General features: G+C 46.6%; 1 protein-coding gene across 5 annotated transcripts in view; it reads left to right on the forward strand.

Annotated features, from left to right (window-relative positions):
* Positions 1–23,357, forward strand: part of IFT20 (intraflagellar transport 20) — a 120,661-nt gene that overhangs the window by 97,177 nt on the left and 127 nt on the right. For 4 of the 5 annotated variants that reach the window (XM_063956040.1, XM_063956044.1, XM_063956043.1 and 1 more), the window contains exons 4-5: positions 5,751–5,854; positions 8,864–15,612. In XM_063956040.1, the coding sequence (XP_063812110.1) occupies positions 5,751–5,854; positions 8,864–8,945 (186 nt within the window). In that variant the 3' untranslated portion in view covers positions 8,946–15,612. Of the gene's footprint in view, positions 1–5,750; positions 5,855–8,863; positions 15,613–22,155 lie in introns of those variants that run through there. The other variant, XR_010241527.1, reaches the window with a different exon arrangement.

Below are 23,357 nucleotides of genomic sequence, written 5' to 3' on the forward strand. Positions count from 1 at the left end.
CTTCAGATGCATCAGCGGATAACCCTGTCACCTCCTGTGGTGGTTGCAGAGTGCTCATCTTCTAGAGGGCCGCAGATTCGGCATTCAGGACTGGGTCCTGGTGACCACGGATGCCAGCCTGCGAGGCTGGGGAGCAGTCACACAGGGAAGGAATATCCAGGGCTTATGGTCAAGCCTGGAGACATCACTTCACATAAATATCCTGAAGCTAAGGGCCATTTACAATGCTCTAAGCTTAGCAAGACCTCTGCTCCAAGGTCAGCCGGTGTTGATCCAGTCGGACAACATCACGGCAGTCGCCCACGTAAACAGACAGGGTGGCACAAGAAGCAGGAGGGCAATGGCAGAAGCTGCAAGGATTCTTCGCTGGGCGGAAAATCATGTGATAGCACTGTCAGCAGTATTCATTCCGGGAGTGGACAACTGGGAAGCAGACTTCCTCAGCACGACCTCCACCCGGGAGAGTGGGGACTTCACCCAGAAGTCTTCCACATGATTATAAACCGTTGGGAAAAACTCGACAGGTATTGCGCCAGGTCAAGGGACCCTCAGGCAATAGCTGTAGACGCTCTGGTAACACCGTGGGTGTACCAGTCAGTGTATGTGTTCCCTCCTCTGCCTCTCATACCCAAGGTACTGAGATTGATAAGATGGAGAGGAGTAAGCACTATATTCGTGGCTCCGGATTGGCCAAGAAGGACTTGGTAACCGGAACTTCAAGAGATGCTCACGGAGGATCCGTGGCCTCTACCTCTAAGAAGGGACCTGCTCCAACAAGGACCCTGTCTGTTCCAAGACTTACCGCGGCTGCGTTTGACGGCATGGCGGTTGAACGCCGGATCCTGAAGGAAAAAAGGCATTCCGGATGAAGTCATCCCTATCCTGATCAAAGCCAGGAAGGATGTAACCGCAAAACATTATCACCGCATTTGGCGAAAATATGTTGCGTGGTGCGAGGCCAGTAAGGCCCGACGGAGGAAATTCAACTGGGTCGATTCCTACATTTCCTGCAAACAGGAGTGTCTATGGGCCTGAAATTGGGGTCCATTAAGGTTCAAATTTCGGCCCTGTCAATTTTCTTCCAAAAAGAACTAGCTTCAGTCCCTGAAGTTCAGACGTTTGTAAAAGGGGTACTGCATATACAGCCTCCTTTTGTGCCTCCAGTGGCACTTTGGGATCTCAATGTAGTTTTTTGGGTTCCAAAAGTCACATTGGTTTGAACCACTTAAATCTGTGGAGTTAAAATATCTCACATGGAAAGTGGTCATGCTGTTGGCCCTGGCCTGGGCCAGGCGCGTGTCAGAATTGGCGGCTTTATCCTGTAAAAGCCCTTATCTGATTTTCCATTCGGACAGGGCGGAATTGAGGACTCGTCCTCAGTTTCTCCCTAAGGTGGTTTCAGCGTTTCACCTGAACCAACCTATTGTGGTGCCTGCGGCTACTAGGGACTTGGAGGACTCCAAGTTGCTAGACGTTGTCAGGGCCCTGAAAATATATGTTTCCAGGACGGCTGGAGTCAGAAAATCTGACTCGCTGTTTATCCTGTATGCACCCAACAAGCTGGGTGCTCCTGCTTCTAAGCAGACTATTGCTCGTTGGATTTGTAGTACAATTCAGCTTGCACATTCTGTGGCAGGCCTGCCACAGCCAAAAATCTGTAAATGCCCACTCCACAAGGAAGGTGGGCTCATCTTGGGCGGCTGCCCGAGGGGTCTCGGCTTTACAACTTTGCCGAGCAGCTACTTGGTCAGGAGCAAATACGTTTGTAAAATTCTACAAAATTGATACCCTGGCTGAGGAGGACCTGGAGTTCTCTCAATTGGTGCTGCAGAGTCATCCGCACTCTCCCGCCCGTTTGGGAGCTTTGGTATAATCCCCATGGTCCTTACGAAGTCCCCAGCATCCACTTAGGACGTTAGAGAAAATAAGAATTTACTTACCGATAATTCTATTTCTCGTAGTCCGTAGTGGATGCTGGGCGCCCATCCCAAGTGCGGATTGTCTGCAATACTGGTACATAGTTATTGTTACCAAAAAAATCGGGTTATTGCTGTAGTGAGCCATCTTTTCTAGAGGCTCCTCTGTTATCATGCTGTTAACTGGGTTCAGATCACAAGTTGTACAGTGTGATTGGTGTGGCTGGTATGAGTCTTACCCGGGATTCAAAATCCTTCCTTATTGTGTACGCTCGTCCGGGCACAGTATCCTAACTGAGGCTTGGAGGAGGGTCATAGGGGGAGGAGCCAGTGCACACCAGATAGTCCTAAAGCTTTCTTTAGATGTGCCCAGTCTCCTGCGGAGCCGCTATTCCCCATGGTCCTTACGGAGTCCCCAGCATCCACTACGGACTACGAGAAATAGAATTATCGGTAAGTAAATTCTTATTTTATATACAGGAATGAAAAGCTATACCTTAAACACACTTTAAATACACTTTACCATCGAGCCGCTGCGGCCGCTATACTTAATACACACTCTACGTACCTTTTATGCTATTAGCGTACAGAGTCCCGTACCGTGGCCCTCATTCCGAGTTGTTCGCTCGTTCTTTTTCATCGCATCGCAGTGAAAATCCGCTTAGTACGCATGCGCAATGTTCGCACTGCGACTGCGCCAAGTAACTTTACTATGAAGAAAGTATTTTTACTCACGGCTTTTTCTTCGCTCCGGCGATCGTAATGTGATTGACAGGAAATGGGTGTTACTGGGCGGAAACACGGCGTTTCAGGGGCGTGTGGCTGAAAACGCTACCGTTTCCGGAAAAAACGCAGGAGTGGCCGGGGAAACGGTGGGAGTGCCTGGGCGAACGCTGGGTGTGTTTGTGACGTCAACCAGGAACGACAAGCACTGAAATGATCGCACAGGCAGAGTAAGTCTGGAGCTACTCTGAAACTGCTAAGTAGTTAGTAATCGCAATATTGCGAATACATCGGTCGCAATTTTAAGAAGCTAAGATTCACTCCCAGTAGGCGGCGGCTTAGCGTGTGTAACTCTGCTAAATTCGCCTAGCGACCGATCAACTCGGAATGAGGGCCTGTGTACGGAACTTTGCGTACAAACGCTGCGCTGACGGTACAAAGTACACACAGTGTGTACACACCCAGAGATACACCGCAAACCCTTAACAGCTATGCATGCGATAGTATTACACTCTAAACCTTAGCAGGGAAAGGAAAACACGACACCGGTTTGCTATTTAAAATGCTGGGTTCCGACACCACAGCGTATTATTACTGAAAGGGGGTTACAATATATATATATATATATATATATATATATATATAATACAATACAATATAACAGAATAATGGCTACAGTCAATGGTACATACGTGATTGGATTAGCCGCGCTACCCAGTCTGGTCCTCAGTTATCTGATAGATAACTTTGTGAGTCTTGTGTCTGACCAGGCCTGCAGCAGGCTCTCTTTATACAATTCTTCCAAAACCTAACACAATGGATACTGTAATCTCTTTGTCCATTGGACACAGGGATGGTCATTTACAGTACAGGAGAGGTCATAGGTCGGTTTGAATAGGTGGGCGATGTCTGTTCCAACTGCTCTTGTGGGTGGTCTCCTCTGGATTCCCGCCGCATACATAATGTACAGTAAATACAGTTTATATCTATATTCTGCTCCTGCACATAACTATCCGCAGGAACATGCGATCTACTGCAGACCAACACCGGAATATTACCCTTTAAAATACTCTACAGCTGGATACCAAACACCACCTTATAACCTTAGTCTGTTCCCTCCTATCCTGTAAAGGTGAATCCCTTTGCTCTGAAACCATTTAAACTGCTGTAACTTGCTGCTGTGGTGCAGGGAGGCTAAACAATTATAAAAAATTTCAGCGTCATCATAACATCCCAATTTAACATGATTAACCCTTGATCATCTATAACATCATCATCCCAATAATTAAGTCATGCTCCATCCATAAATTCCATATATGTTCATTAACCACTAAATTACTTCCCTCAGTGAAGAGCCCCTTCATCTTGGTAAACTCAGTTTATCGCTTTACTCTAATAATAAACCCCCATTATTCTTACGGTTAATTACACTGATTACTCCCTCCACCCCCCACTTACCTGTTGCTAATCCAGTGTTCTCTCTGCTGCCACACAGCATGGTTAGAGTGTGGATGAAGCAGGCCCCACTGTGATCAGAGAGGAGGCAAGGGCCATGCTTTGTAGCAAAAGGCTGCATGGTCCTACATGCTGAGGCATAGTAAGAAAGCACTGTATTTGGGGATTGAACAGCGGTAGCCAGTCCAACCTCCTTCTGCAGGGATTTTTGGGAATTTTTTTTTACCGTGTCTACCATGAAAAGTACCAATAAGTCCCTATAAGGCCTGTCCACCATGGGTGCATGATTCGTGTGTATATCGTTGTATGGTAGTTTGGGTAGTGATGAGACGTGAGAACCAAGGATGACAATAGGCAGATATAATAACATGCTCTGACATTTCTTCAAGCTTACAGTGTGTTCTAGCTTAGATAGTGTGTAATTACTGAGGCAGTCTCCTGTATCTGATGGCATTTCATGAAGCCTATTATGCATTTGTTGTTAAGGCATTGCGGACCCCTTGTGGCGCCATATAAATAGAGGAGTATTATAAACACAGCAGTGCCACACCCATTAATAACCTGTTATCCATAGAATCTGGAACTCTGGAGTGCCTGCAGTGATACATTCATCTGAGCATGTTGGTAGGAGGGGTTCGGTATGGATTACCGGCCGGCGGGATGCCGGCTGTTAATATCCCACAGCAGCATCCCATCCGCCAGAATTCCATCTGCGGGGCGAGCGCTAAGAGTCCCCTTGCAGGCTCGCTTCGCTCACCATGCTGTGGGCTTGGCTCGCTGAGCTCGCCACAGGAACTATTACCACTCTATGGTTGTCATGGACGCCCATCAGTGGGAATAGCCATATTGTGCTAACAGTTCAGGTTTTAGTGATACCCATGCTTGAGCACAGGTGACTTATTTAGTTTCTCAGTTATTTTGATGTAACCATCTTTGCTAGGGGTGGGCAAAATACGGCTCGAGAGCCAAATGCGGCCCATAAACCGATCCTGCCCGTTCCGCTGCCCCCCACAGGTGCACAATGACAAGCGGCCTGACTGGCTGAGCTGCTTGGGGGGAGAGAAGTTGGTAACTTTGCCCAGGGAGGAAGGGGGAGAGAGAAGAAGTTGGTAAATTTGCCCAGGGAGGGGGGAGGGGGGGGGGTTGTAACTGTGTCCAGCGAGAGAGAGGTGCTTCTAATTTTGTTGATAACAGCATGATACTGGATGTTTCTTTGTTTTCAGCACAGTTTTTTGTTTTTATTACTGGCTTATAGTGGTTTTTAGACATATATATTTTTGCCTGTCCCCATTTTTAATATGTGACAGGCTTAGTACATTTCTCCCATAATGCATTATGGGGAAAGGGGGGGGGGGACACACATACATGGGGCTGTGCGGCTCTCTGATATTCACTGGAAAGTGTTAGGTCTCCCCCCCCCCCCAGCTGTAATAATTGCCCATCTCTGATCTATGCTGAAGCATGGAAATCATTAAAACCTGCACTGTTAGTGTGCCCAAGGACAGAGGTTGGGAATGCTTGTCCTGTAGTATAGCTGTTTGCTCAGACATGTGTTACATGTGCAAATAACAACTTTGTTTCATTTCTTTTGACATACTGTAGCAGTGAACTTTTACTTGTGATAATGTGACTCTTATTTTGTCTGTGCTGCTTTAGGCCATTGGTGCTCGTAATCTGTTAAAATCAATTGCTAAACAACGAGAAGCCCAGCAGCAGCAGCTGCACGCATTGATAGCGGAGAAGAAGATGCAGTTAGAAAGGTATGATTGCTGGAAGGGGGGTAAACAGTCATCCCATTACCACTACAGCCTGTCTTCTGGTGGTGTGCTTATAGGGCGATAATGATGATAACCAGTTGATAGTGGAACCTGTAATAAAGCAAGCAATATAAATAATTTTTTAGTTCTGTTCTGAGTCCCCCAGCATTAGGGAACCTGTGCATTAGAGCTGCACACAAGAGTGTTTACTGAAATACAGCTAACATTTACATACTGTATCCTGTTGTGTCTGGGAGACTCGGAGAGACGCCTCCTGGGGTAAACGTTTGGCACATGCAGCTTGCCCATCAGCTCAGTTACAGTCAAGTGATTTTACTATAAACCCCTTAAAACTGGTATTATGCAGCGAGTGCAGATCTATTCAGAGTGACAAATAAAAAAGAAAGTCTCAAAAAGAAAAAAAAAGTCTAAAGTTAAAAAGTTTGAATCTGTTATTAGTAGGCATAGATTGTAAGCTTGCGAGCAGGGCCTTCCTACCTCTATAACTGTTTATCACCCATTTTGTTATTGTTATTTCAAATTGTAAAGCGCAACGGAATTTGCTGCGCTATATAAGAAACTGTTAATAAATAAATAAATAATTGGTAAGGTAAGTTTGTTTTTACACCAGCTTTATTTTACATTTGCATTATTAAAATACAGATTTATTTATTGTTTGGTTTCATACATTAAATCCACAAATCTATTTTTTGTAAGAAGAAATAATGAAAAATAAAGTGGTGATAGTTGGATGTGTCCTGTAAGAACATGTAAGTTATTTTATACACCATCATTTCTATCCCCTCACAGATGTTTTCCTGCTCCTTATAGCCCTTTTGCCCCTTTCCATCATCTTGAACTTATAATAGCACATTTCATACCTGACGAGGTGACAGATAATTAGATGCAGCCTGACCAGTAACATGACCATACTTAGGGGTAAATTTACTAAGATGGGAGTTCTATTTAAGATGGGATGTAGTCCATAGCAACCAATAAGATTCCACGTATTATCTTCGAGAAGGTGTTAGATAAATAAGATGTAGAATCTGGTTGCTATGGGCAACATCCCATCTTAAATAGAACTCCCATCTTAGTAAATTTACCCCTTAGGGGTCTATTCAATGCATGTCGGATCCTCTCCGATGGAGAGGATCTGACAGTTCAGTATTCAATTTGTGGAAAGGTTTTTGCCGGTTTTCGTCAATGCTGATCCAATTTTTTTTAAAGTCGGAATGACATTGTCGGAAACGGGCCAAAAAACTGTCGGAATCGCCCACAAATCCGACAAAATATGTAAATCCGCAGCTGATCCGTCGATCCACGTGTTTTCCGACAAGTTGTTTTTTTTTAAAAGTTGGAAAAATTGCACTATAATTGAATAGGTCGAATCCACATTTGACCTAAAAAAGTCGGAAAGTGCAGTTTTTTCCGACTTTATAAAAAAATCAGACAGTAATTTAATAGACCCGTTAGCCTCACTTGGGGTGCCCTTGCATTGAATCTCCATCTTGACCTCTGGGTCTTCCCTAACTGCACAATGCTTGCAGCTATTGCTCCCATACATTTCCTATCATCAGGATCAGTTCTGGTTTATGCTTGGTCTCTAAGATGTCTTCTCTATGCAGCTACCTTCTAGGGGCACTTGTGACCCTCTGGTCCTTGAGCTGTGTGAGTGGATGTTGTATTTAGGGCTCTGTGCACTTAGCCTTGGAGAGAGATAAAGTGGATGGAGATAACATACCAGCCAATTCGCTCCTAACTGTCATGTTGCAGGCTGTGTTTGAAAAATGGCAGTCAAGAGCTGGTTGGTACTTTATCTTCATCCACTTTATCTCTCTCCAAGGCTTAGTAATTAGACTCCTTAGTTTCTTGCATTTCACATATCAAGAGTACATTTGGTTTTCCTGTGAGATGGATATTGCGTGTAAGCCTTGATTGCCCCATGGGGGATTTGTTATTAGTATGCCAGTACACCATCTTGTCCTTCTAGAGGAGTCATAGATGACCTGATATGCTTCTGGGGCCTCATTGGAACTCTACCCTTCAAAAGGGCAGCATATTTTTCTTAATCTCAGTTTATGAAATCAATGCAAAAGAGAATCTGTAATATATGACCATTAATTATAAATCTATAATAAACAGATATGACAACTAAACATGAAGGACTGCAGGTGCTAGCTGGGAATTCTGCCTGTTGCCCATCACTGCTGTAGAGCCTCAGTATAAGAGTTATCCTAACCCGCTGTCTCTTAGAGTATCACACACCCCGCCTGGCGTAGGAAGCAGCGTTTCTCCTAGCAGTGTAAGTCGCTGTCATAGGATATAGCTACTAGAATGTATATAATTCCTTGCTGCTTGTAGATACAATCCTGGTGATGTCTGGCTTCTAGTTCAGTGTTTAACATTCAGAGACTTTAGGTTTCTTTCCCATCACCCGCACCTCTCTTCAGTCACCCCAATCAGCTAGAGGCATGCTTTACAGTGTAAATACCGTCAGCAGCATAGTTGTGCAGGTGCTGATCTACTATTGTGCCAACCCTGCCCTGGGACATACTGTATCAGTCTGCATTGCCCATGTGACTGATAGGAATATTTTTTTATTTACTGAAAAATCTTTTCTTCCAAAACCCTTCGGGGAACACTGACCTCCCCTCCCTTTGCTTTTGTTCCTGCATCTTTGCTACTGTATGTGTAAGCCAATAATTCCCTGCTTTAAATGGGGTTCAATAGGGGGAAGATTTGAAGAGGCTCATCATTTTTTTTCATACTCTAGTCCTGAGGGCGCCACTTAGTGTTATTAATCAGAGCTACATTCACTGTTCAGCTAACTGGTGTTAATCACAGCACTGTATAACTAGGGCACTTAGGAAGATCCAGAATTCTATGCAATCCTGCGTGTCACATATCATTAAATCTATCCCTCTGTCTAATATCAGGTCTGCATCTGTAGGAGATATTGTTCGTTGCATAAACGTAGTCATGTTTCCTTAATTCTTTTTTGTTTTTCAGATACCGAATAGAGTATGATGCTCTTTGTAAAGTAGAAGCTGAGCAAAATGAATTTATCGACCAATTCACCCTGCAGAAATAAATTGTTACATGTTATGGATAACCCCCAAATGGAGAGTGGTTTTATACTGCGGATTTCCCTGCAGACCCTTCCCGTCTCTCCCACGCTGGGAGGATGCAGCTTTACTGACACTGATCTTCAAATTCTCTATTCTCTCTCGGACCAATTGTAATTTATGTAAGGATAATATTCTGCAAGTGCTGTTTGACATTTTAATTTTAAGAACTATCGGTTATACACCTGCAGAAAGCCATTCATTTATAAAACATACATTGAGGTGTATCTGAATTTGGATTCGCTCAGCTAGAAGGTAAATTAGGAGAAATTGTATATTTAAGTATCTTATATGAAGTAGAAAGGCTGCAGGAGCGGGGAGAATCCTGGGATGTCTTCCACCCTTTCTTTTCTCCTGACCCCATATTTATTTAGACAGGCAGCATGTTGGGCGCACGTGCACCACATGTTGTGGTCCTTCCAGTTAGTGGTGGACCCAATGTAAGCTAGTTCCGGGACCAGGTTTTACTTGGTATATTATCCCCATAACTGCATTTTTGGTTTTGGGTGGAATTATCTTGCACATACAGTATGGTGAGGCAGTTACATAGTTGATATTACTGATTTCTGCAGTGGGGTACACTGGGAATAACATCGGGGTGTAGAGTTGGATCTTGATCCGAGGCACCAACAGGCTTAAAACTCTGACTATTCCCAGGATGCACTGCACCGCCTCCTCTATATAACCCCTCCTCCGTGCACAGGAGCTCAGTTTTAAAGTTGGTGCCTGCAGTGCAGGTCACTAACAGAGGGGGCTGCCTGAAGACTGAAAAATGAAGAAAGCTTTTACTATGCTGACTGAGCCGCAGCACTTCTTTGTCTGGGAGACATGCTGTGCTGCGGCTCCATCACCTCCCCTTTGCGGCGCTGTATACTCCCACGACCTGGTTCCCGGGTACTTACAGCAGAGACGCACCGGTATTTTGGCACACCGCCGCTGCATCATCTCCAGGATCACGTGGCTGCAGGACTTGGGGAGGAGGTAAGAGGGTCCCCCCAGGGGGACCCGCCGGCTACAAATCACGATTCGCGTTCGGCCCATGGGAGATGGACCGCACGGCTGGCGTAGACACTGTACTGCTCAGGGACCCCACGATATACACCAGGGCAGTAAACAGAGCACAGGCATATATTTTAGTCTCCACTAAGTACCGGTGGTGAATTCCAGCACTGTGGGGATAGAGCGCTGCCTGTAGCCCCTCCCCCCAGCTCCGGGCGCCATCTACTGCAGATGTTCCCGCCCTGGAGCTGCTTTCACTTTCCCCTCACTCCCTGCTGAGACCTGGCACCATTTTTAGCTAAGGGCCGCTCTCTATGGGATTGCTGGGTGCTGTCTCCTCTGTATAGCCGCCTGTTCCAGCGCCGTGCTTATATAGGACACTTGAGTATTCTACCTGTCCTTTGACTGTGTTAGTTAAGAAATAAGTGTGTTGCTGACAGAATAGGTGGTACAATTATTCTGTGATATACATCCAGTACTGCTGTGCATTGTTATATCTCTCTGCATATACATATCTGCTATTGTATGTAAATTGCCTGTCCAGTGCAGTATTATTGTTGTGTACATTATTCCTGCACTGTGTTTGTGACTGAGTGTGCCATATAGCTACTGTGTGTGCTCTCCTTTTCAAGTGTATCACACCCTTGCTATCACTATATTCTGAACCCTGTGAGGATAAGTGCGTCAGGGTCCACATTTATTTGAATATAAATATACATATATAGTGCTACACAGGCTATACATCTCAGTGTATTTTTGGTGTATTTTCAGTCACCCCATACTGATTCATTTCTCTGTTTGTGTCCTGCTTTTATTAGCACATAAACCAGGGGATTGCGGTATTACTATTGTTTGGCTATATTGTACAGTTTGCCCCACGGCTACATTCTTCATAATGTCTGCCACACAGGGCGGGAATTCCGTGGACGCTCCTGCATCAGGCAGTGCTGCTTCCACAGATTTACCAAGAGGGGAACCTGCTGCTGGGGATGTGGGGACTGGGTCCCTTACATCTCCCACACCACCTGTGGCCAACCAAGAGCCACCGTGGGCCGCCTTTTCTTGTATGTTAAATACTTTGGGAACACGTCTTACGCTCCCTGTCGGACTGCCTGTGCTATTGCAGCCACAAATTGTCCCTGTAGCTAACCCACCTTAGGCAGACACACTATCCAACCAGATACAGGTTTTGAATAAATCCTTGGTTAAACATAAGTCTACACCTTAGCCCTCTGGGGCTAAGGGGCCCTCTAAGCGTGTGATTTCCTCCTCTCAATCCACTCATGTTTCAGATACTACTTCTGATGAAGATGGGGCCTATACTGATCCGACTGATTCTGACTCAGCGGACTCTGATGGAGTATGTACCTCAGGTTGATGTCCCTGAATTAGTGGAAGCTATCAAAATGGTTCTCCAGAGGGATGATAAAGCTGATCCCACTACTGCATCAAAAAAGCCTGATAAATTCAAGCGTCAGAAGGTGGCAAAGGTAGTTTTTCCTCACTCTGACCTTTTAATTGACATACGTCAAGAGGCTTGGGTCTCCCCAGGAAAGAAGTTTGCCCTATCAAAGAAGATTTTGGCTCATTTTCCTATCCCTGCGGAGTTAACTAACAAGTGGGAAACGCCACCGCCGGTCGACTCGCATGTCGCACGGATCGTGGTTTCCTCTTCTCTGCCTGTCACAACTGTCACCTCCCTGACGGAGCTGACAGATAGGCGTGTGGAGGAATGCCTGAAGTGTATTTATTCCCTAACTGGGGCAATTTACAGGCCCACTATTGCAGCCTCCTGGGCTGCAAAAGCTATTGATGCGTGGGTCCAGGTACTGGAGGAAGTGCTACCTCAGGATATTTCTGACATTGCCAAACAGTGTCTGTCTCATATTACCACTGCCTCCCATTATGTTGAAGAGGCGTCCTCTGAGGCAGGTATTCTGGCTTCCAAAGCATCCACTACGTCTATTTTGGCTCGCTGGATTCTATGGTTGCGGTCCTGGAAGGTGGACCTCAGATTCTAAGAAGACTCTGGAGGTGCTCCCTTTCAACGGAGACATCCTTTTTGGTGAAGATCTTCCCCCTGGTGGACCCCAGGGTGTGAGGCCGACTCCTGCAGTTCACCCAGGTCTGGTTAAGGACCACTTCTGAAGCGTGGGTGCAGGAAGTTGTCTCTCACGAGTACGCGGCCTCTTTCAAGAGCTGTCCGCCTCGCCATTTCTGCGCAACGGTCATCCCATCGGACCCGTTGAAGGCGCAAGCTCTACACTTGGTTGTCCAATCCCTCCTGGAGACAGGAGTGGTGGTGCCGGTGCCTATCTCCCAAACAGAGAGGGGCTACTAGTCAACCCTGTTTCTAGTGCCAAAACCCAATGGGTCTTTCCGGCCTATTCTCAACTTCAAGTCACTGAACAAGTTTGTGAGAGTTTCCAAGTTCCGTATGGAAACACTGCGCTCCATTGTACTGGCCATGGAACCTGGGGACTACATGGTATCCCTGGATATACAGGATGCTTACCTGCATATACCTATTGCCATTTCGTATCTGCAATATCTGCGGTTTGCTATTGGCAACATCCATTATCAATTCAGGGCTCTGCCGTTTGGACTGACTATGGCCCCTCAGATTTTCACCAAGGTCATGGCCGTGATGACAGCTCATCTACCAAGGAGGAGTCTCTCCTCCCTATCAACATTCTGGAACTGCGGGCAGTGTTCAGTGCTTTGACTCTAGCCCTGCCTCTGTTAAGAAACAGGCCTGTTCAAGTACAGTCTGACAACACCACCGTGGTGGTGTACATAAATTGTCAAGGCGGCACTCGAAGCTGGAAAGCAATGATGGAAGGGTCCAGAATTCTTCATTGGGCGGAACGCCATCTGCCAACAATATCGGCAGTGTTCATTCTGGGTGTCCTCAACTGGGAAGCGGATTTCCTCAGTCGTCAAGATGTACACACCAGAGAGTGGAGCCTTCATCAGGAGGTGTTTCAACTCCTAGTGGACTAGTGGGGCCTACCAGACATAGACCTGAAGGCATCTCGACACAATCACAAAGTTCCGGACTTCGGATCACGGACAAGGGATCCTCAAGCAGCGTTCGTGGATGCACTGGCAATTCCATGGAAATTTTGACTGCCATACGTGTTCCCTCCAGTGTCACTCCTGCTCAGGGTTCTGTGGAAGTTCAAGCAAGAAGGAGGAATATTACTTCTAGTCGCTCCGGCGTGGCCCAGACGGCATTGGTTCTCAGACCTGGAGGGTCTGTCGATGGAACGTCCTCTACTACTTCCTCAACGCCCAGACCTCCTCGTTCAGGGCCCTTGTGTCTACCCAGACCTGGCCAGACTGGCTTTGACGGGGTGGCTCTTGAAGCGTCACTCCTGAGGGCAAAAGGCTTCTCTAAGGCGGTCATCCAAACTATGTTGAAGGCCCGTAAACCGACTTCGGCTCGGATTTATTACAGGGTCTGGAACTCTTCACATGGTGTGCTGCTAAGAATTACAATGTTTACAAGTTCAGAACCCCATGGCTTCTGGCTTTTTTGCAACAAGGCCTGGACTTAGACCTTCGTCTGGCCTCCCTCAAGGTTCATATTTCTGCCTTGTCGGTGTGGTTTCAGAGGAAACTTGTGTCTGTTCCTGATGTTCATACCTGATGTGTCTTGCGGATACAACCTCCCTATGTCCCTCCTGTGGCTCCATTGGATCTGTCTGTTGTCCTTAATGCCCTGCAAGGGTCTCACTTTGAGCCTCTTGATTCGGTGGACCTGAAATGGCTTACTATGAATGTCCTTTTCCTGTTGGCTATTGCCTCTGCTAGAAGAGTGTCGGACTTAGGCGCTTTGTCCTGTCGTCCGCCCTTCCTGATATTTCATTGTGACCGGACAGTTCTCTGTACTCGCCCTGGTTATCTGTCTAAGGTGGTGTCATCTTTCCACCTTAACCAAGAGATTGTGGTTCCGCCCTTTATCTCTCCTGGTTTGTCTTCCAAAGAAAGGTCTTCGGATGTGGTACGGGCTCTGTGTGTGGAGAGGGCTGCCTCCATTCGGAGGTCTGATTCCCTTTTCGGACTGTTTGGTTTTCACAAACGTGGCTGGCCTGCAAACAAGCAAACTTTGGCCAGATGGATTAGAATGGTGATGGCACAAGCAAGGAGGAGGGGTTATATAGAGGAGGCGGTGCAGTGCATCCTGGGAACAGTCAACGTTTTTAGCCTGTCGGTGACTCGGATCAAGATCCAACTGTACACCCCAATGTTTTTCCCTGTGAAATCCAGTGTACCTCGCAGAAAGAGATTTAACAATGGTAAGGCTATCATAAATCTCGTTTTCAGACAAATGCGTTAATTCACTGCCTTTTTATACCCGCTATCATTTCATATGTAGGGGGAATCCAGTTCCCCGCAATAAACCTTTGCCGTGAGCAAGTGCAGCTACATGTCACACTCTTGGGGGGGGGGGGGGGGGGTGCAGTTTGGATACCATTCCTGGAGTTCATGCGCTGCTACAATGGCAACTCGCCCGCTTCACAGGGAATAGGATTTCCCCCGTAGAGCAACAGTAGCAGACAGTTACATTTTTATACATAGGGCGGCAGTAGCAGACGCTTACATTTCATACATAGGGCCTAATTCGGATCTGTTTGCTCGCTAGCTATTTTTTGCAGCGCTGCGAACAGATAGACGCCACCTATAGGGGACTGTGTTTTAGCTTTGCAAGTGTGTGAATGCGTGCACAGCCGCCCTGTACAAAAAAAGCTTGTGCAGTTTCTGAGTAGCTCTGACCTTGCTCAGCCGCTGCGATCACTTCAGCTTATTCGAGCCCGGAAATTACGTCAGACACCCGCCCTGCAAACGCTTTGACACGCCTGCGTTTTTCCAACCACTCCCAGAAAACGGTCAGTTGCCACCCACAAACGCCCTCTTCCTGTCAATCTCCTTGTGAACGGCTGTGCGAATGGTTTCTTCGCTAGAACCCGTGCACAACAACGATCCGCTTTGTAACCGTACGGCGTGCCTGCGCATTGCGGTGCATATGCATGCACAGTAGTTACCTGATCGATGCACAGCGAAAAACGCTAGCGAGCTAACAGATCTGAATTAGGCCCATAGAGCGGCAGTAGCAGACGCTTACATTTCATAGGTAGAGTGGCAGTTGTATACAGTAGTTTAAGACAGTGGTTCTCAACTGTGGGACAGCTGAAGTTTCTTCTCTTGTTGCTAATCGGCTGTGTATGCCAATAAACATCCCACCTGTACAGGCAATGGCATGGATGGAGGAGAAGAGGGAGCTGTTTAGTGCAGGAGTGGGGGAAAGGGCTGGAAACTAGAGTAGAGTGAGGGGGAATAAACACAAAGTTGTTCTTTATATATTTCCATCATGGATGGAACAAAATGTTTTCAAGTATGTATCAAAATCTGTGTTTTGTGGCGTTATATGTGGTTAAATACAAAATGAGCAGCTTGTAATACTGTAAATATAGGAAGCAAGCCGATGGGTGTTTTGTTGTACACGTTTTTGGGGAGCCTAAGAATAAAATAGTTGGAGAACCCCTGTCCTATGATATGTATTAGGCCCTGTCCTTCATGTGGTATTAAATTACAATACAGAACATGAATAAAAAGTGAGAGTAAATGAAATATATACACATTTATTTATGGCTTTACAATACTCTCAATATAGGGCATGTAATCTACAAAAAGGTAATATATCTATAAACTTAGTTAAGGATCTCATACAGAAGATCTGTCCACATGGCCCAAGCTCCAGGTGACTAATTTCCGGTTCGGCCACACGTGGACAGCCAAATTCAATTCAGTTCTACTAGATTCTGTTCTATGATCATACATACATTCTGTATGTGAGAGATCCCTATCATACTGTATGATAATTAGGAATGACATTCATGTGATATGGAGCACCCCCTATGTGTATACAGCCTTCATAATTGTGCAACTGAAGTTTTACCTAGTAGTGCTTTCTTTAAGCGCAGCAATGCATCTTTCCCTGTCATATCATCAGCCTTTCCCTGCTCAGTCCCTCACTAGCAATGACTAAGGGGGAAATGTATTAAATGTTATAAACAGTATGTGGAGTAGTTGCCTATAGCAACCAATCCGGTTATAGCTATCATGTTATAGACTGTTCTTGATAAATGATAGTTAGAAGCTGATATACTGTACAGTCAATTACACAATCTAATTTCTATCTCATCACTTTTTTCTAAAGATAAGGGAAATACAGGACACCACCCCTGACAGTGTTAATGTTTAGCATTAATGTGATAGATGGGATTATATTATAGTAAAGTTCAGAAGGTCATTATTCATTCTTACACATACAAGTAACTGTATGTGAAAATAATGTCTGATTTGTCCAAAGTGCTGATTTTTCTACAGGACTTAAAGCAGCAATTTTTTTTAAAGGCAAAACCAACCAATTGCTGCTTTAAATGCAGTAACAAAATGGCACATGTACAAATTGGAAGCTGTTTCATTTGGCCTCAAATGCTTTCAACAAAATGTTGACTCATATGGATCATCGTACGTTTCTCTGACGTCCTAAGTGGATGCTGGGACTCCGTAAGGACCATGGGGATTAGCGGGTCCGCAGGAGACTGGGCACAACTAAAGAAAGCTTTAGGACTACCTGGTGTGCACTGGCTCCTCCCACTAAGACCCTCCTCCAGACCTCAGTTAGATTTCTGTGCCCGGCTGAGCTGGATGCACACTAGGGGCTCTCCTGAGCACCTAGAAAGAAAGTATATTTAGGTTTTTTATTTTAGTGAGATCTGCTGGCAACAGACTCACTGCAGCGAGGGACTAAGGGGAGAAGAAGCGAACCTACCTAACAGGTGGTAGTTTGGGCTTCTTAGGCTACTGGACACCATTAGCTCCAGAGGGATCGACCGCAGGACCCGACCTTGGTGTTCGTTCCCGGAGCCGCGCCGCCGTCCCCCTTACAGAGCCAGAAGCACGAAGAAGGTCCGGAAAATCGGCGGCAGAAGACTTCGGTCTTCACCAAGGTAGCGCACAGCACTGCAGCTGTGCGCCATTGCTCCTCATGTACACCTCACACTTCGGTCACTGATGGGTGCAGGGCGCTGGGGGGGGGGCGCCCTGAGGGCAATAAATAACACTTTGGCTGGCAAAATATACATCATATATAGTCCCAGAGGCTATATAGTTGTAAAATTACCCCTGCCAGTATCACAGAAAAAGCGGGAGAAAGTCCGCCGAAAAGGGGGCGGGGCTTCTCCCTCAGCACACTGGCGCCATTTTCTCTTCACAGTGCAGCTGGAAGACAGCTCCCCAGGCTCTCCCCTGTAGTTTTCAGGCTCAAAGGGTTAAAAAGAGAGGAAGGGCACTAAATTTAGGCGCAATATATGTATACAAGCAGCTATTTGGGGAAAAATCACTCCGTTATAGTGTTAATCCCTGCATTATATAGCGCTCTGGTGTGTGCTGGCATACTCTCTCTCGGTCTCCCCAAAGGACTTTGTGGGGTCCTGTCCTCAGTCAGAGCATTCCCTGTGTGTGTGCGGTGTGTCGGTACGGCTGTGTCGACATGTTGGATGAGGAAGGTTACGTGGAGGCAGAGCAGAGGCCGATAAATGGGATGTCGCCCCCTGTGGGGCCGACACCAGAGTGGATGGATAGGTGGAAGGTATTAACCTACAGTGTCAACTCCTTACATAAAAGGCTGGATGACGTAACAGCTGTGGGACAGCCGGCTTCTCAGCCCGCGTCTGCCCAGGCGTCTCAAAGGCCATCAGGGGCTCAAAACAACGCCCGTTACCTCAGATGGCAGACACAGATGTCGACACGGAGTCTGACTCCAGTGTCGACGAGGTTGAGACATATACACAATCCACTAGGAACATCCGTTACATGATCTCGGCAATGAAAAATGTGTTACGCATTTTCTGACATAGACCCAAGTACCACATAAAAGGGGTTTTATTTTTGGGGAGAAAAAACAGCCACTGTTTTGTTCCCCCATCAGATGAATGAATGAAGTGTGTAAAGAAGCGTGGTTTCCCCCGATAAGAAAAAGTTACTGATGGCGTACCCTTTCCCGCCAGAGGATAGGTCACGTTGGGAGATATCCCTTAGGGTAGATAAGGCGCTCACACGTTTGTCAAAAGGTGGCACTGCCGTCTTAGGATACGGCCACCTTGAAGGAACCTGCTGATAAAAAGCAGGAGGCGATCCTGAAGTCTGTATTTACACACTCAGGTTATATACTGAAACCTGCAATTGCCTCAGCATAAATAGTGCTGCTGCAGCGTGGTCTGACACCCTGTCAGATAATATTAATACGCTAAGACAGGGATAATAATATTTGCTAACATTGAGCATATTTAAGACGTTGTCTTATATATAAAGGATGTACAGAGGGATATTTGCCGGCTGGCATCCAGAATTAATGCAATGTCCATTCTGCCAGGAGGGTAGTAGAAACCCGGCAGTGGACAGGTGATGCTGCATTTAAAAGGCACATGGAGATTCTGCCTTATAAGGGTGAGGAATTGTTTGGGGATGGTCTCTGGGACCTCGTATCCACAGCAACAGCTGGGAAGAAAAATTTTTACCTCAGGTTTCCTCACAAAAGCCTAAAAAAAGCACCGTATTTTCAGGTACAGTCCTTTCGGCTTCAGAAAAGCAAGCGGGTCAAAGGCGCTTCCTTTCTGCACAGAGACAAGGGAAGAAGAAAAAAGCTGCACCAGTCAGCCAGTTCCAGGATCAAATATCTTCCCTCGCTTCCTCCGAGTCCACCGCATGACGCTGGGGCTCCACAGGTGGAGACAGGTGCGGTGGGGGCGCGTCTCGGGAACTGCAGGGATCAGTGGGCTTGCCCACAGGTGGATCCCTAGGTTCTGCAAGTAGTATCACAGGGATACAGGCTGGAGTTCGAGACGACTCCCCCTCGCCGTTGCCTCACATCAGCCTTGCCTGCTGCCCTCGGAGAAAGGTAGTACTGGCGGCAATTCACAAGCTGTACTTCCAGCAGGGTGAAATCAAGGTACCCCTCTTTCAACAAGGCCGGGGTTACTATTCCAAAATGTTGTGGTACCGAAACCAGACGGTTCGGTGAGACCCATTCTAAAATTGAAATCCTTGAACACTTATATACGAAGGTTCAAGTTCAAAATGGAATCGCTCAGGGCGATTATTGCAAGCCTGGAAAATTTCAGGGTATCACTGGACATCAAGGATACTTACCTGCATGTCCCTATTTACCCTCGTCACCAGGTGTACCTCAAAATTGTGGTACAGGATTGTCATTACCAATTCCAGACGTTGCCGTTGGTCTGTCCCCGGCACCAAGGGTATTTACCATGGTAATGGCCGAAGTACTTATCCCGTACTTGGACAATCTCCTTATAAAGGCGAGGTCCAGGGAGCAGTTGTTCGTCTGAGTAGCACTATCTCGGGAAGTGCTACAACAGCACGGCTGGATTCTGAATATTCCAAAGTCACAGCTGGTTCCTACGACGCGTCTACTGTTCCTGGGTATGGTTCTGGACACAGAACAGGATAAAAAGGGTTTCTCCCGGAGGAGAAGTCCAAGGAGTTGGCGTCTCTAGACGGAGACCTCCTAATACAAATACAGGTATCGGTGCATCTATGCACGCGAGCCTTGGGAAAGATGGTAGCTTCTTACGAAGAATTTCCATTCGCCAAGTCCCATGCAAGGATCTTCCAGTGGGATCTGTTGGACAAGTGGTCCGGGTCGCATTCTCAGATGCATCAGCGGATAACCCTGTCTCCAAGGGCCAGGGTGTCGCTGTGGTGGTGACTGCACATCTTCTAGGGGGCTGCAGATTCGGCATACAGGACTGGGTCCTGGTGACCACGGATGCCAGCCTTCAAGGCTGGGGGCAGTCACACAGGAAAGAAACTTCCAAGGCCTATGGAAAAGTCAGGAGACTTCCCTACACATAAATGTTCTGGAACTTTGGGCCATTTACAATGCCCTAAGTCAAGCTAGACCCCTGCTTCAACACCGGCCGGTGCTGATCCAGTCAGACAACATCACGGCGGTCGCTCATGTAAACCGACAGGGCGGCACAAGAAGCAGGATGGCGATGGCAGAAGCCACAAGGATTCTCCGATGGGCGGAAAATCATGTGTTAGCACTGTCAGCAGTGTTCATTCCCGGAGTGGACAACTGAGAACTTTCTCAGCAGACACGACCTCCACCCGAGAGAGTGGGGACTTCATCCAGAAGTCTTCCAAATGATTGTACACCGTGGGGAAAGGCCACAGGTGGACAGGATGGCGTCCCGCCTCAACAAAAAGCTACAAAGATATTGCGCCAGGTCAAGGGACCCTCAGGCGATAGCTGTAGACGCTCTGGTAACACCGTGGGTGTACCAGTCGGTGTATGTGTTCCCTTCTCTGCCTCTCATACCCAGGGTAATGAGAATAATATGAAGGAGAGGAGTAAAAACTATACTCATTGTTCCGGGTGGCCAAGAAGAGCTTGGTACCCAGAACTCCAAGAAATGATCTCAGAGGACCCATGGCCTCTGCCGCTCAGACAGGACCTGCTGCAGCAGGGGGCCTGTCTGTTCCAAGACGTACCGCGGCTGCGTTTGACGGCATGGCGGTTGAACGCCGGATCCTGAAGGAAAAGGGCATTCCGGAGGAAGTTATCCCTACGCTATTTAAAGCTAGGAAAGAAGTGAACGCAAACCATTATCACCGCATATGGCGGAAATATGTTGCGTGCTGTGAGGCCAGTAAGGCCCCAAAGGAGGAATTTCAGCTAGGTCGTTTTCTGCACTTCCTACAAGTCAGAGGTGACTATGGGCCTAAAATTGGGTTCCATTAAGGTCCAGATTTCGGCTCTATCGATTTTCTTCCAAAATAGAACTGGCTTCACTGCCTGAAGTTCAGACTTTTGTTAAGGGAGTGCTGCATATAGTCAACCCCCGTTTGTGCCTCCAGTGGCACCGTGGGATCTCAACGTAGTGTTGGATTTCCTGAAGTCGCATTGAGTTGAGCCACTTAAATCCGTGGAGCTACAATACCTCACGTGGAAAGTGGTCATGCTGTGGGCCGTGGCGTCGGCCAGGCGTGTATCAGAATTGGCGGCTTTGTCATACAAATGCCCTTATCTGTATTCTATATGGATAAGGCGGAATTGAGGACTCGTTCCCAATTCCTTCCTAAGGTGGTATCAGTTTTTCATGTGAACCAACCTATTGTGGTGCCTGCGGCTACTTGGGACTTGGAGGATTCCAAGTTTTCTGGACGTAGTCAGGGCCCTGAAAAGTATATGTTTCCAGGACGGCTGGAGTCAGGAAAACTGACTCGCTATTTATCCTGTGTGCACCCAACAAGCTGGGTGCTCCTGCTTCTGAGCAGACTATTGCTCGCTGGATCTGTAGCACGATTCAACTTGCACATTCTGCGGCTGGAATGCCGCACCCTAAATCTGTGAAAGCCCATTCCACGAGGAAAGTGGGCTCTTCTTGGGCGGCTGCCCGAGGGGTCTCGGCTTTACAAATTTGCAGAGCTGTTACTTGGTCGGGTTAAAACACTCTTGCAAGAGTCTACAAGTTTGATACCCTGGCTGAGGAGGACCTAGAGTTTGCTCATTCGGTGCTGCAGAGTCATCCGCACTCTCCCGCCCGTTTGGGAGCTTTGGTATAATCCCCATGGTCCTTACGGAGTCCCAGCATCCACTTAGGACGTCAGAGAAAATAAGATTTTACTCACCGGTAAATCTATTTCTCGTAGTCCGTAGTGGATCCTGGGCGCCCATCCCAAGTGCGGATTGTCTGCAATACTTGTATATAGTTATTGCCTAACTAAAGGGTTATTGTTGAGCCATCTGTTGAGAGGCTCAGTTGTTATCATACTGTTAACTGGGTATAGTATCACGAGTTATACGGTGTGATTGGTGTGGCTGGTATGAGTCTTACCCGGGATTCAAAATCCTTCCTTATTGTGTCAGCTCTTCCGGGCACAGTATCCTAACTGAGGTCTGGAGGAGGGTCTTAGTGGGAGGAGCCAGTGCACACCAGGTAGTCCTAAAGCTTTCTTTAGTTGTGCCCAGTCTCCTGCGGAGCCGCTAATCCCCATGGTCCTTACGGAGTCCCAGCATCCACTACGGACTACGAGAAATAGATTTACCGGTGAGTAAAATCTTATTTTTTCTTTTTCTTATAGTTCATATTGCTTGTGATAATTTTTGTTATTGCTGTGGTGGTGGTGGAGTATTCGGTTACACAATGTTCCACTTTAGCCAGACGAAAGATATATGCTTTGCTTTGATGTATTAACAATATTCTCCCATCCAAGCAGAGAAGTCGAACCTGCTTGTTTATATTTTTTGTAAAGGTAAGATATAACGTACTGTATGTAAACTGAAAGTAACAGTCACATTTAATTTGCTGTTTGTGTCTTTGATTGTATTTTATAACGGAGTGCCTTATGTGTGTAATGTTTTTTGGGTTTTTTTCTGATTTGACTTCATAAATTAGCATTGTTGAAAACCTCAGATTGTGCCAGTATCAATTTTACTTTGTGAAACACATTGGTTTGTAGAATTTTTTTAGTACAGGTTGTATATTACCTATATCGGCTACAATCAAATCCTCATTCTTTCACCTGAGGACATAGCCAGAATCGAGCACTTAATTCCCTCAGATGATCTGCCAAAAGTCATCCATGCATTTGTATCATCTCGATTAGACTACTGCACATGTTCTCAAACTCGGTCCTTAGGACCCAACACAGTGCATGTTTTGCAGGTAACCCAGCAGGTGCACAGGTGAATTAATTACTCATTGACACTTTTTAAAAGGTCCACAGGTGGAGCTAATTATTTCACTTGCGATTCTATGAGGAGAAAACATGCACTGTGTGGGGTCCTGAGGACAGAGTTTGAGAACCTGTGGACTACTGTAATGCCCTCTACCTTGGTCTCCCAGCAAAAGAATTGCACCGCTTACAGCTGGTGCAAAACACAGCTGCCAGGCTGTTACCCGACCAGCCCCGTTCTAGCCACATAACACCCATACTCTACTCCCTTCACTGGCTGCCTGTAAAATGGCGAATCATCTTCAAGATTGGCTTACTGAGTTTCAAAGCACTACATGACCAGGGCCCAAGGTACCTGAAGCATCTTCTGACCCCATACTACCCCACTCGATTACTGCGATCTGTAGATGAAGAACTTTTACCAGTACCTAGAATTTCCCGTAATTCATCTGGAGGTCAAGCTTTTAGTCATGCGACTCCGGCTCTATGGAACTTACTTCCCCGCACAATGCGACAGGCCCCAACTATAGAATCCTTCAAAAGTAGACTCAACACTCTCCTGTTTACTTAAGCATTTCCATAATGTCCCTTTTAGTATCCTCATGCTT

The sequence above is a fragment of the Pseudophryne corroboree genome, chromosome 2, assembly GCF_028390025.1.
Source record: "Pseudophryne corroboree isolate aPseCor3 chromosome 2, aPseCor3.hap2, whole genome shotgun sequence".
Lineage (NCBI taxonomy): Eukaryota > Metazoa > Chordata > Amphibia > Anura > Myobatrachidae > Pseudophryne > Pseudophryne corroboree.